Source organism: Amblyraja radiata, chromosome 33, assembly GCF_010909765.2.
Source record: "Amblyraja radiata isolate CabotCenter1 chromosome 33, sAmbRad1.1.pri, whole genome shotgun sequence".
Classification (NCBI taxonomy): Eukaryota; Metazoa; Chordata; class Chondrichthyes; order Rajiformes; family Rajidae; genus Amblyraja; species Amblyraja radiata.
Window position 1 is genome coordinate 4,456,611 of NC_045988.1, and position 13,944 is coordinate 4,470,554.

The 13,944-nt window shown below is 45.6% G+C and overlaps 2 protein-coding genes across 2 annotated transcripts in view; both read left to right on the forward strand.

Moving 5' to 3' along the window:
* Positions 1-6,603, forward strand: part of pou2af1 (POU class 2 homeobox associating factor 1) — a 43,817-nt gene extending 37,214 nt beyond the window's left edge. Inside the window, exons 4-5 of the mRNA XM_033049523.1 lie at positions 955-1,241; positions 6,313-6,603. Of these exons, the coding sequence (XP_032905414.1) occupies positions 955-1,241; positions 6,313-6,603 (578 nt within the window). The remainder of the gene's footprint in view (positions 1-954; positions 1,242-6,312) is intronic.
* A 430-nt stretch (positions 6,604-7,033) lies between these two features.
* Positions 7,034-13,944, forward strand: part of nfkbid (NFKB inhibitor delta) — a 28,403-nt gene continuing 21,492 nt past the window's right edge. Inside the window, exon 1 of the mRNA XM_033049524.1 lies at positions 7,034-7,059. Within this exon, the coding sequence (XP_032905415.1) occupies positions 7,034-7,059 (26 nt within the window). The remainder of the gene's footprint in view (positions 7,060-13,944) is intronic.

The window sequence follows — 13,944 nt, forward strand, 5'->3', positions numbered from 1 at the left end:
GCCATTAAATCAGGGCTGATCTATCTTTCCCTTTCAACCCCATTCTCCTGCCTTCCCCCGCGTAACCCCTGACACCCGTACTAACCAAGAATCTGTCAATCTCTGCTTTAAAAATGCCCAATGACTTGGCCTCCACAGCCGTCTGTGGCAATGAATTCCACAGATTCACCAACCTCCTCTGATCCTAGACTCTCCCACTAGTGGAAACATCCTCTCTGCATGCACTCTATCCAGGCCTTTCACTATTCAGTTTCAATGAAGTCCCCCAACATCCTTGAAAACTCCAGCGAGTATACAGCGATAAACAATCTGCAAGTTTCAATGAGGTCCCCTCTCAACCTTCTAAACTCTAGCGAGTAGAGGCCCAGTGCTGGCAAACGCTCACCATATACTAACCCACTCATGTTCAAGAAGGACGACAGATGGCACAATGGGCTAAGTGTTCGGCTGGCAACCGGAAGGTAGCCGGTTCGAATCCCGCTTGGAGTGCATACTGTCGTTGTGTCCTTGGGCAAGACACTTCACCCACCTTTGCCTGTGTGTGAATGTGTGTGAGTGATTGGTGGTGGTCGGAGGGGCCGTAGGCGCAGATTGGCAGCCACGCTTCCGTCAGTCTGCCCCAGGGCAGCTGTGGCTACAGAAGTAGCTTACCACCACCGAGTGTGACTGAGGAGTGAATGAATAATGCGATGTAAAGCGCCTTGAGTATTAGAAAGGCGCTATATAAATCCCATCCATTATTATTATTATTATTAAGAAGGAGCTGCAGGTGCTGGAGAATTGAAGGTAGACAAAATTGCTGGGGAAACTCAATAATGATGGTATAGAATTTTACAAAGCATAGAATGCATAATTTTTGGAAAGTTTGTTGGCATCAGTGTTCACTGCCAATCAAGGCTGAGAATGTGTGTGTGCATTTTTAATTTCTTGCTGCTATTTTCTTCCTATCTTCAGGACATCCGGTGTACCATGAGACAGATGCTGCTTCATCACCAGTGCAACCTGCTGAGGAGGGAACCTTTCACACTACATGGCTGCCTCAGCCATCCTCTGCCAGCCTCCAGCCGGTGTCACAGTGGTCACCGTGCCCCAGTTACTCCTCGCACGATGCCGTCAACTCACCGTACATGCAAGACATGTGCATGCAAGCTGCCTGTCCCAGCTACTCAATGCTGGGGCCCCCCTCGGTCATGTCTTACAGCCCGCAACCATTGCAGAACAACTTCCCAGGGAACTGCCAGGTAGGATACGCCTTGGGGTTTTCATGCGCTCACACCAAGGGTACAATGAATAGGGAACACCTTTAATGCATTGCAATCGTAGAGTCGTGTAGTGCACAAACAAATAAGTTAAGTGTCATTGTGTGGGAAGGAACTGCAGATGCTGGTTTAAACCGAAGATAGACACAAAATGCTGGAGTAACTCAGAGGGACAGACAGCATCTGTGGAGAGAAGGAATGGGTGATGTTTCAGGTTGAGACCCTTCTTCAGTGTCATTTATGTATAATTTGTTTTTGTGCGTTTGTCTGAGTTTATGCGCTGGTGATGCTGGTGTGAGCAGGATTGTCACTGGACTAGTAGCTCGGCGTCCTTGTAAACCCGACCTGACTTGACTGAACCTGATGGTCAAGGGACGTCTCTGCAGGGTGAAAGACAATTGACATGTCAATGACCTTCCGTTGCAGCTGGAAAAGATAACGATAAAGGTCGGGCAGCACCGTGGCGCAGCCGGTAGAGCTGCTGCCGCACATCGTCAGGGTCGCGGGTTCAATCCTAACCTCAGACGCTGTCTGTGCGGAGTTTGCACGTTCTGCCTGTGACCGCATGGCATTACTTCGGGTGACCCAGTTTCCTCCCACATCCCAAAGATGTGCGGGTTTTTGGGTTAATTAGTATCTGTAAAATAAAAAATTCAAATTATCTCTAGTGTGGGAAGTGAATGAGATTGCGGGATAATTGTTCCATTCCCTTTGAAGGAATATTGATTAAAACATAGTCATAGAGGCATACAGTGCGGAAACAGTCCCTTCAGCCCTACTTGCCCAACATGTCCCTTTCCCCTCCAATCCTGTCCTATCCTTTACCTGTCTAAATGTTTCTTAAACATTGCAATAGTCCCTACCTCAACGACCTCCTCTGGCAGCTCATTCCATACACCTACCACCCTTTGCATGAATGCTTGTCACAGTCGATCAAAGTTCACCACATGCCTCTCTGTGTGAAGATACTTTAATTTTCGTGACATCATCTGACCACGAGAGGGCAGTGATAATACAATCGTATTTCTTAAAACAAACCATGCCTTCCCCTCTGAGTATGAATGAAAGTATGTAGCAAACCCTTCATATAGTTTCTCTGCCGGTTCTTGAGAATGGGGTGACTCAGGGTGCTGGTTTCTCATCAATAGACTGTGATAGGGACGCCTGCAGTGCATCAGATCAAGTCGTCAAGTCGAGATTGCAGTCACATCCACCAGCACGACGAACTTCAGGTACAATTAAAAAATTGCTCAAAGGCACATGGACTCAGACAGCAGACTAAAAACCTAAGCTATCCATAAATCATGCACAAATTCTACCGCACCCTGAAAGGAAATTTGTGCAAAAATACACAATTACGAAACAAGTCCATGGCAGTGCAAAAGGAAGATCAAGAAGCTGATAGTTGCAGGAAAGGAGCTGGTGGTGTGAGATTTTAGGCTTCTGTCCCACCCGCCCAGTCATTGAGTTTCAAGTCAGTTCAAGATTCAATTTAGGAGAGGAATCTTGGAACTTGCAATCATTGACTTCACTTTGTGGATGATATTGGCCATGGTGAAGCTTCACCAAATAACTGTCAGGCACTGTAGATGAACCACAAACGCAACTGATTCTGTGCAACTGAAGATGCCTTCTAATAATCAACTTCCTCATAGAAAGCAAAGTGCTGGAGTAACTCAGGAGGTCAGGCAACACCTCTGAAAGACATGAGGAGGCAATGTTTTTGTGTTGGGATGCCTCTTCTGTCTGAAGGGCCCCGACCATAAACAACACTTATCTATGTCCATCAGAGATGCTGCCGGATCCCCTCTGAGATACTCCAGCACTTTGTGACTTTAGAGATACAGTGCAGAAATGGGCCATTCAGCCCAACAAGTCTGATTATGACCAGACAGTGATCACCCGCATACTAACACTATCCTGCACACTCGGGACAATTTACAATTATACCGAAATCAATTAACCTACAAACCTTTATGTCTTTGGATTACATAGAAACATCGAAACATAGAAAATAGGTGCAGGAGGAGGCCATTCGGCCCTTCGGGCCAGCCCCGCCATTCATTGTGATCATGGCTGATCGTCCCCTATCAATAACCCGTGCCTGCCTTCTCCCCATATCCCTTGACTCCAGTAGCCCCTAGAACTCTATCTATCTCTCTCTTAAATCCATCCAGTGACTTGGCCTCCACTGCCCTCTGTGGCAGGGAATTCCATAAATTCACAACTCTCTGGGTGAAAAAGTTTTTTTCTCACCTCAGTCTTAAATGACCTCCCCTTTATTCAAAGACTGTGGCCCCTGGTTCTGGACTCGCCCAACATTGGGGACATTTTTGCAAATGGGAACATTTGGGATTGCGGGAGGAAACCGGATCACCCGGAGAAAACCCATGTGGTCACAGGGAGAACGTACATACTTGCACAGACAGCACACTTGGTCAAGATTGAACCCAGGTCTAAGGAGCTGTAAGGCAGCAACTCTACCGCTGAGCCATTGGGCTGACCTTAAATGCAAGAATCCAGCATCTGCAGTTCATTATGTCTTCCTCATCTGACTTCAATGAGAATCATGAGCTCAGGTATTATGCCATGCCTTCTGTAACACACAGAAGCACTCAGCTCAGGCTTCACCAAACCCACTTGGACCATGACTGCATGTTGTAACTCAATAAGCTTCTGTCCTGCAGTAGGTTGCAAGCTTGGTTTAGTTTATAGATACATCACGGAACAGGCCCTTCAGCCCACCCAGTCCGCACTGACCAGCGATCCCCGCACATTAACACTATCCGACACGCACTAAGGACAATTTTTTTAATTGATACCAAGCCAAATTAACCTACAAACCTGCACGTGTTTGGAGTGTGGGAGGAAATCGAAGGTCTCGGAGAAAACCCACGCATGTCAGGGGGAGAACGTGCAAACTCCGTACAAACAGCACCCATAGTCAGGATCGAACCCGTGTCTCTGGAGCTGTAAGGCAGCAGCTTTACCGTTGCGCCAACGTGCCGCCCTCTGGGATTAAATGAGAATCGTATCATTTTGCTCCCCATTTCACCTTCATTCAACGTTTACTTTTCGAGATGCAGACGCAGCGTGAAAATAAGTCATTTGCCTCCAAATATTGGAGTGTAGATGTCTCTCAGAACCAAAAGGAGGGACCAGTGTAGTATAGCATGTTACCGTGGTGATAAAGATGTCAGAAGGAGAAAGCACGGTCTGATCAAGTACAAAACAACGTTTGCTTATGCCATATTGAAATAGTGATTGAAAAGCTGCTGAGTTTAACTATCATAGAAACATAGAAAATAGGTGCAGGAGTAGGCCATTCGGCCCTTCGAGCCTGCACCGCCATTCAATATGATCATGGCTGATCATCCAACTCAGTATCCCATACCTGCCTTCTCTCCATACCCCCTGATCCCTTTAGCCACAAGGGCCACATCTAACTCCCTCTTAAATATAGCCAATGAACTGTGGCCTCAACTACCTTCTGTGGCAGAGAATTCCACAGATTCGCCACTCTCTGTGTGAAAAATGTTTTCCTCATCTCGGTCCTAAAAGATTTCCCCCTTATCCTTAAACTGTAACTCCTTGTTCTGGACTTCCCCAACATCGGGAACAATCTTCCTGCATCGAGCCTGTCCAACCCCTTAAGAATTTTGTAAGTTTCTATAAGATCCCCCCTCAATCACTGCTTATCATTTCAAATAATGTCAACATGAATCATCCCTTAACTCCTTTTCACTGTGGAAAATGTCAGAGCAATTAATATTCATGCTAATCAGTATGAGTAGCTGCTCTGCTGATATGCTGCAGGTATAAAGATAATAATGCATATTGATAACACATTTGTAATTTAGAAGCTGCAGATGGAAAAATTAATTATTTGCAATTATTTCGCATCAATCTCAGTCCCGGGACATCAAAATAACCGCGCAGACCAACCAGGTGCCTTTACCTTGAAGACACTGCTGTAATGTAGGAAGAACAATGGTCTGTTTACACACAGCCGGTTCCAACACATGGTCAGATTGCCTGGCTATTTTGTGATGTTCATTGAGTATTTCGAAGGCTCTTGGGGTGGTTGGGTGTGGTGGGGGAGTGAGAGGGAAGGATTTCGCTCTCTTGGGTGAAATAATGCCAGGGGAATTTCTACACCCATTTCAGAAGGCAAGCAGCCTCTCGTTTTATTGCCTCGCCTGACCAACATCACCCCCAACAGCACGCCCCTGGTACTGCAATGGCTCAACACCAGATTGTTGCAACCTGTGGGTATGAATGTTGTATTGCCCCGTTTCCATTTATACCCCCTCATGTTCCTTTTCCTCACCCACACAAACGCGCACACATTCCTCCCACCTACCCCCCCCCCCCCCCCCCCCACCCTGTTCCTTTACTCTCATCCCCTCATTGTCCATTTTCATATCTTCACGTCATAGAGGCAGGATTAGGCCATTCGGCTCATCGAGTTCAATCATGGCTGATCTATCTTTCCCTCTCAATCCCATTCTCCTGCCTTCACCCCGTAACCCCTGACACCCCCCGTACTAATCAAGAATCTGTCAACCTCCGCCTTAAAAATACTCAATGACTTGGCCTCCGCAGCCGACTTTTATCCCCCCCACTTTCTCCTCCCGCTGCCCCCTACCTCCCAGATCCCTCCCTCTGGGCCCAGTGATAACTGAGCCCTGACCATTAATCCAACAGAGGGTAATCAGTGATAAGACACAAAAAGCTGGAGTAACTCAGCGGGTCAGGCAACATCTCTGCAGAAAGAGAATGGGTGGCGTTTCGGGTGGAGACCCTTCTTCAGACTGGGAAACGAGAGATATAAATGGTGCCATGGAACAAATGAATGAAAGTTATGCAAAAAAGGCAGAGATAGACAAATTCTTGATTAGAACGGGTGTCAATGGTTATGGGGAGAAGGCAGGGGAATGGGATTAGGAGGCAGAGATCACCATGATTGATGGGCCGAATGGCCTAATTCAACTCCTGTAACTTATGAACGTGTGAACTGTCAGTTGATCAAACTGTTTTTGTTTCTCCACAGTCGAGGGCGCCCACGCCAACTGGTCTTCCGCAAATGGATCTCTCAGGCCAGCAGCAGTCGCTCAATCACTCTCCTTGGTGCCAAACGCTCTCGGCTCTACCTGCACCGGGTACGCCCTGTCCGGCAAGCCCCTTGCCGTCTCTGCCGCCCCAGTTTGTGCCTCTGAACATTTCCAGCCCTGAGCCTGGACTTCTGGAGCTGGAGGATGCCAGGAGAACCATTGCCAACATGCCCATTGAGAAGCTGCTGCAACAAGATGAAGACAATGACACGTATGTTACTTTGTACTAGCAGCGGGGAGCCAGAATGTCTAGGTTGAGTAGTAGTAGTGCAGAGAGCCACAGCTATATGGCCATAGAGGAGGGTGCTAGAGACGGCTTGCAGCTTGTAACTCCTACTGATGACATGAATTCTTGTCACAAAAGGGCACAAGGTGCTGGAGTAACTCAACAGGTCAAGCAGCATCCCTGGAGAACATGGATAGGACTTCAATCTGAAGAAAGGTCTCAACCTGAAATGCCACCTATCCATGTTGAGTCTCAAGAAGGGTCTTAACCCGAAACGTCACTTATCCATGTTCTTCAGAGATGCTGCCTGACGTGCTGAGTTACTCCAACAATTCCTGCCCTTTTGTGTATTAATCAGAATCTACAGTTCCTTGTATCTATCTATATACATACTTATCACATTGCTTCTCGCAAGTTTAGGCGGATGGAAGAGTATGAATATTGACTTCTCTGACTTCAAGTAACGTTTGCTTTTGGTCTCTCACCATCCCTCCCCCTTTCTAGTTCTCCGATCAGTCTGACTGACCTCCTGATTAAATTTTATCTCTGTATGCTTCGTTGTCACCTTCTCCTAGCTAGCAATGATCTATTCTACATTTTCCTTGATCTGCATCTCCTTTCATGTCTTGTTTTCACACCTTACACATCCTTGCCTCTGTGTCATGCTCTCCCCTGACTCTTAGTCTCAAGAAGGATCTCGACCCGAAACATCATCCCTTCTATCCAGAGATGCTGCCTGTCCCACTGGGTTAAACCCCTGTCCCACTGTACGGGTTCATTCCAAGAGTTCTCCCGAGTTTGCCTTGAATCGAACTCGGAGATTTACGGTAATGGCCGCTCGTCGATACTCGGGGCTCTCGTGGACATTTTTCATCATGTTGAAAAATCTTCACGAGTCTTCCCGTGCTTACCTGCCATTAGCGAGTCTTCCCGAGTACCTGCCATTAGCGCTAAGAGACGTCCCCGAGCTCCGACATACCCGCTATGTACATTCTACGTGCTTACCACGAGTGTGAATTTTTTTTTTAACTCGGGAGAGCTCTTGGAATGAACTCGTACCGTGGGACAGGGCTTTTACTCCAGCACTTTGCGTCTATCTTCGGTGTAAACCAGCATCTGCTGTTCCTTCCTACACATTGGATTTCTTGGTGTTTGTTACTATATATCAGCCCCATAGTCCTAACTTTCTATTTGAACTTTCTTTATCAATTGGAGCCACGCTTAAGACTTAAGGCAAGACCATCAGCTGTGTGCCATGATCTGTTTGCTCAACACTGATCTGTCGACAGTGACAAGACCTACTCACTGCATTTTTGTTAATCATCTGTCAGGTTTAATTTACCGAAAGACTGCTTTAAGGAAGCGGCCTGCTGTACAGTTAGCGATCTGTCACGGGCATTGAAAAGCATTTAATAATCCATCACATTTGGCATTCAGCACAAAGACATACATTTAAAACATCCCAAAGGTACATTTCCACTATCACTGGTCTTGATTGAGTTGAAAATGCATGTCGCAGGGTGACCATATTTAGCATTTATTTTAATAGTGGGAGCCTATGAATGCAACACAATGCTTTTAGTGTAGTTTAGAGTAGATTAATGCAGTTTAGTTTAATGGGGTTTAGTTTAGTGCAGTTGGTTTAGTTCAGAGCTACAGCTTGGAAACTTATTTACAGCAAGTGATTATTTTCCAATGACAACTTAGACATTAGCAATCAACTATTATTCCAGATTAAACCTCTGCTAAATTCTGGCTACAGTTTAAATTGTTTACATATCAGCCCATGATCATGTTACATTTGCTGAGGCACTTCTTATAATCCTGCATTAAAATAAAGTAAATATTTTTAAAATAATTCCAAAGAAGTCAAATGCAAATATGTGAAAGTTTCATAACTAGACTCACTGTTGTTGATTACAAAATGGAGAAGTCTTTAGTGAGTCATGTTTGTTTCACACGGAAGCAGGCCCTTCGGCCCAACGCATCCATGCTGACCAGGTTTAATAGCTGAGCTTAACACAAAGTACTCGAGTAACTCAGCGGGTCAGGCAAGAGTCAAGACTGTACCAAAATAGAGCAATAATATTTTTACATGCTGCAGCATAACAGATATGTAAACATAGACCTCAGAGTACTCATCGCACATGTAGAGGCTATGGGTACGTAGGTGATGTTTCCTGTCGGGACCCTACAAACGCTGACAAAAAGTGCTGGAGGAACTTGGCTGTTCAGAACCGACTATGGAGGGATATCGACAGAGACTATTACAAGGTGGGATCTTACCTCACTCTGAAGAATAATCCCGACCCGAAAAGTTGTCTGTCCATTTCCCTCCGCAGATGCTGCCTGGCTCATGAATTTCTCCAGTGCTTTGTTTGTGATTTTAAATATTTCTGGTCCATGGTATGAAGTGTCACTGGTCAGCACACTGGTCAGCACACTGGTCAGTACACTGGTCAGTACACTGGTCAGTACACTGGTCAGCACACTGGTCAGTACACTTGTCAGTACACTGCCAGCTGTCTCTCACATGGCAGTCACTCACAACATTAAGTCTCACAGACGGGCATGAATACCTGGAGTAACTCAGCGGGATAGGCAGCATCTCTGGAGAGAAGGAAGAGGTGACGTTTCGTGTCGAGATCATTCTTCAGACTGAGAGTCAGGGATAGGGGAACTAGAGATATAGACGGTACTTAGGAGAAATGAATGGAAGAAACGCAGAAAGCAAAGATAATCAAGGGAATGTAGGGCACACAATCGGCCATTGTTATCAAGGAAATATATGTCATGTCCTTGATTAAACCCCTGTTAGTGTCATCTAACTCCCTCTTAAATATAGCCAATGAACTGGTCTCAACTACTTTCTGTGGCAGAGAATTCCACAGATTCACCACTCTCTGTGTGAATTTATTTTTTCTCATCTCGGTCCTAAAAGACTTCCCCCTTATTCTTAAACTGTGAACCCTAGTTCTGGACTTCCCCAACATCGGGAACAATCTTCCTGCATCTAGCCTGTCCAACCCTTTAAGAATTTTGTAAGTTTCTATAAGATCCCCCCTCAATCTTCTAAATTCTAGCGAGTACAAGCCGAGTCTAACCAGTCTTTCTTCATATGAAAGTCCTGACATCCTAGGAATCAGTCTGGTGAACCTTCTCTGTGCTCCCTCTATGGCAAGAATGTCTTTCCTCAGATTGGCATCTGCAGTTCCTCCCTACGCATCAAGACTCTCAGCCTGTGAAGCTGCAGCAGGCAAGAATTCCATTGTTCCAGTCTCTGTACATATGACCCTTGACTCTGACCTTGAATAGTCTTCAGATTCCATTGCAGAAAAACACTCAAAATCCTCTCCATCAAACGTTTCAGCTGAGAATTCCATTCTGCTTTCAAAAGTGAGATCTAGTGACTTTGTTGACTAAACATTTAGGAAGCAAAGTAGACAAAGGCCATCTATTAGGTTCCATTTCCAGGCATCTTGATGCTTGTGAGCTGAAGATAGAAAAGATTCTGAGGGAAAAAATGAGTCGTTTTTATAATAGGTTCGAAAGCTTCACTTGGGGTATAGATACCAGGTGAGCCCAATCTATGGCTTTCTGTGGTAATGCGATGAAAATGCTTATGTTTTCTTTGTTTAAATGGCCAGGGTTAACTGGATCTGGATCTGTAAATAGCATTCCATTTTTTTAATGCTGCCTGTTCATTAAAGTGATGGGGCTAAAGGAGGAAAAATATGCTCCTCTCCATACCGACGTTGTATCGCATCTTACTGAAGCTTGAACTGTGTGAGCATTAGATTGTTTGGCACCAGCTGGTGGACTTGAAACAGCCCAGAGATAGATTAGCTGATATGGTATTAAACAAAGGTACACAAAAATGCTGGAGAAACTCAGCGGGTGCAGCAGCATCTATGGAGGGAAGGAAACTCAGCGGGTGCAGCAGCATCTATGGAGCGAAGGAAATAGGCAACGCCTATTTCCTTCGCTCCATAGATGCTGCTGCACCCGCTGAGTTTCTCCAGCATTTTTGTGTACCTTCGATTTTCCAGCATCTGCAGTTCCTTCTTGAACACATGGTATTTAACAATACCTCTTGTTGCCAACATTGAGAAATTGACAGTACTTAGTCTCCACTTTATTGACTTTTTCAAGTCTATGTCCTACAGAAGCATCTGTACCATGTCTGCCTTCAATTACATTTGATGCATTGATGATTTAAGTCACTTTCTCTGTTTATTTTGCTGGTTGGGTAAAGATAATCATCGATGTCCTGCGTAAAACACTCTTTAGGAAGTTAATATTTTACCAAATAAAGAAACTGATGGCAGTCTTGAGATAAGGGTTCAGGTTGAGACATAGAGGCAAAGGAAAGACAGCGTTCTCTTTCCCTGGCCTTTTACACTTTGGAGATACAGTGAGGAAGCAGGCCCTTCGGCCAACCAAGTCCACACCGACCAGCGATCCCCCGTGCACTAGCACTATCTTACACACTAGGGACAATTTACAATTTTATCGAAGCCAATTAACCTGTGAATCTGAACGTCTTTGGAGTGTGGGAGGAAACCCACGCGGTCACAGAAAAAACGTGCAAACTTCGTACAGACAGCACCCGCAGTCAGGATCGACCCCGGGTCTACCAAAGATAGACACAAAGTGCTGGAGTAACTCAGCGGGTCAGGCAGCATCTCTGGAGAGAAGATCTCCTGATCTTTCGGGTCGGGTTGGAACCCTTCTTCAGACTGGTAAGGCATTACAGAATGAGTTAGTGCACAAATTAAGGGCTCAAGGTATTGGAGGATGTGTGCGCGGGCAAGTGTTAAGAACTGGACATCATATAGAAAACAAAGAGATTACTCTAAATAGGTGAGAAAAAGTGTTTCCTCGTCTCCGTTCTAAATGGCTTACTCCTTATTCGTAAACTGTGTGGCCCCTGGTTCTGGACTCCCCCAACATCGGGTACGGTAATGTTCAGTGGCATCTGGATGGTCCTGTGTATAAATCAACAAAAGCTAGCAGGCAGACCCAACAAGTCGTTAAGAAAGCAAATGGCATGTTGGCCTTTATTATAGAGGGGTTGGAGTGTAAGTAATGGGAGGTTTACAGAGAGTTGAACATGGAGATGGTGAGGCCACACTTGGCGTCTTGTGCTTTGGCAAACTAATTATTACCCATCCCTACTTTCAAGGAGGAGGTTGTCGATCGTTTCGCCGAACACCTCCGCTCGGTCCGCATTAACCAACCTGACCTCCCGGTGGCTCAGCACTTCAACTCCCCCTCCCATTCCGTATCCGACCTCTCTGTCCTGGGCCTCCTCCATGGCCAGAGTGAGCACCAGCGGAAATTGGGCGAACAGCACCTCATATTCCGCTGGAGGAGTCTGCACACTAGCGGCATAAACATTGAATTCTCACAATTCTGTTAGCCCTTGCTGTCTCCTCCCCTTCCCAGCTCTCCCTCAGCCCTCGGGCTCCTCCTCCTCCTTTTTCCTTTCTTCTTCTCCCCCACCCCCTATCAGTCTGAAGATGGGTTTCGGCCCGAAACGTTGCCTATTTCCTTCGCTCCATAGATGCTGCTGCACCCGCTGAGTTTCTCCAGCATTTTTGTGTACCTCCTACTTTCAAGGAATTGAGTGACTTGTAGAACCATTCAATGGATAATTAACAGTTACTGTAAATATAATGTAGTGCGATCTGAAGCCAGACTCACACCAGATAAGGTCGGTGTGTTCCATTTCACAAGTAGATTCTATCGTGAATTTCTAAAGGGCCTGTCCCACTTAGCGATTATTTTCGCCGACTGCCGGCGTTACATCAGGGTCGCCAACAGATTTTGAACATTTCAAAATCCAGCGGCGACAAAAAAATGTTGCTACACTTGAAAAAAACAGCGCGCGTCAATGCGTCATCACGCTGCGTCACGCCGCAAATTTTTCTGAGACCCAACAACGTCAGTCAATTATACCGGCAGTCGCCGAAAAAATCGCCAAGTGGGACAGGCCCTTAAGAACAATTGCTACTGAGCCCATTATTAATTCTGAAATTCTAAAGGGCAGCCCAGTGGCGCAGCGGTAGAGCTGCTGCCTTACAGCGCCAGTGAGCCGGGTTCGATTCTGACTATGGGTGCTGTCTGTACGGAGTCTGTACGTTCTCCCTGTGACTGCGTGGGTTTTCTCCGGGCGCTCCGGTCTCCTCCCACACTCCAAAGACGTGCAGGTTTGTAGGTTAATTGCCTAGTGTGTAGGAGACAGTGTTAGTGCACTGGTTGGCCGCTGATGGGCGTGGACTCTGTGGGCCAAAGGGACCTGTTTCCGCGCTAAACTAAACTAAACTAAATTGATGGCTTTGGGTAACCAGTGTAATTAAAGAATATGAGAAGTTAAATCACGGGCATATTTTCACGGAATAGGCAAACTGATTAAGAGATTAGCCAATACCCATTCCTCAACACCGTTACGTGCCTAATATCCATAATGCTGTGTTTTTTTAATGTTCCAATTTACTGCACTGAATCTGATGTTCCCAACTTGAGATCATCACTCTGCTGCTCCACGAGCCTAGCTTGCATTTTTGGGGAACAATGGAAGATCTTTGTTCTGGAACATTTGTGAATGCAATACAATCAAAAGGGACTTTTGCTTCAACTTATCTAACCATTACTGATATATTCCTTTTAAAGATTTTATGGTTGTATTTATGTTCCATGAAAGATTGCCCATTGTCATGTAGACCAGGTGTAAAAGCCAATAAATGGTGTGTTATTTTGTGGAATATGTCAAATAAACACACATTTACACACAACCTCCCTGCAGTCTCATGAATTTTTGGCACAAAGAGGAAACTCTAAGTAAATCATTATGTAAAAATCAATGTCAGCAGATTTACAACCTGAGCTGGAGCAGTTTTATTCAGAACTCGTTTGTAGCAAAAGCAGCAGCCGAGGAAATTTCAATTTAAGCAATTGCAGCATTACTCCAGAATAGAAGGATGGTATGGAGCAACAGGGAAGCCACTGTAAATACCTGTGCTAAGGAACTGCAGATGGTGGTTTACACCGAAGATGGGCACAAAATGCTGGAGTGACTCAGCGGGACAGGCAGCATCTCTGGAGAGAAGGAATGGGTGACGTTTCGGGTCGAGACACTTCTTCAGACTGAGAGTCAGGGGAGAGGGAAACATGGAGATAATGAAGTGTAAAATGTATCCTTTATCTGCACACTGCGGGCGACTTGATTGTATTCATGTTTAGTCTATCACTGGATAGCATGCAAATAAAAGCTTTTCATTGTACCTCGGTATATGTGACAATACTGAACTGAACTGAACTGAACTGAACTGAACTGAACTGA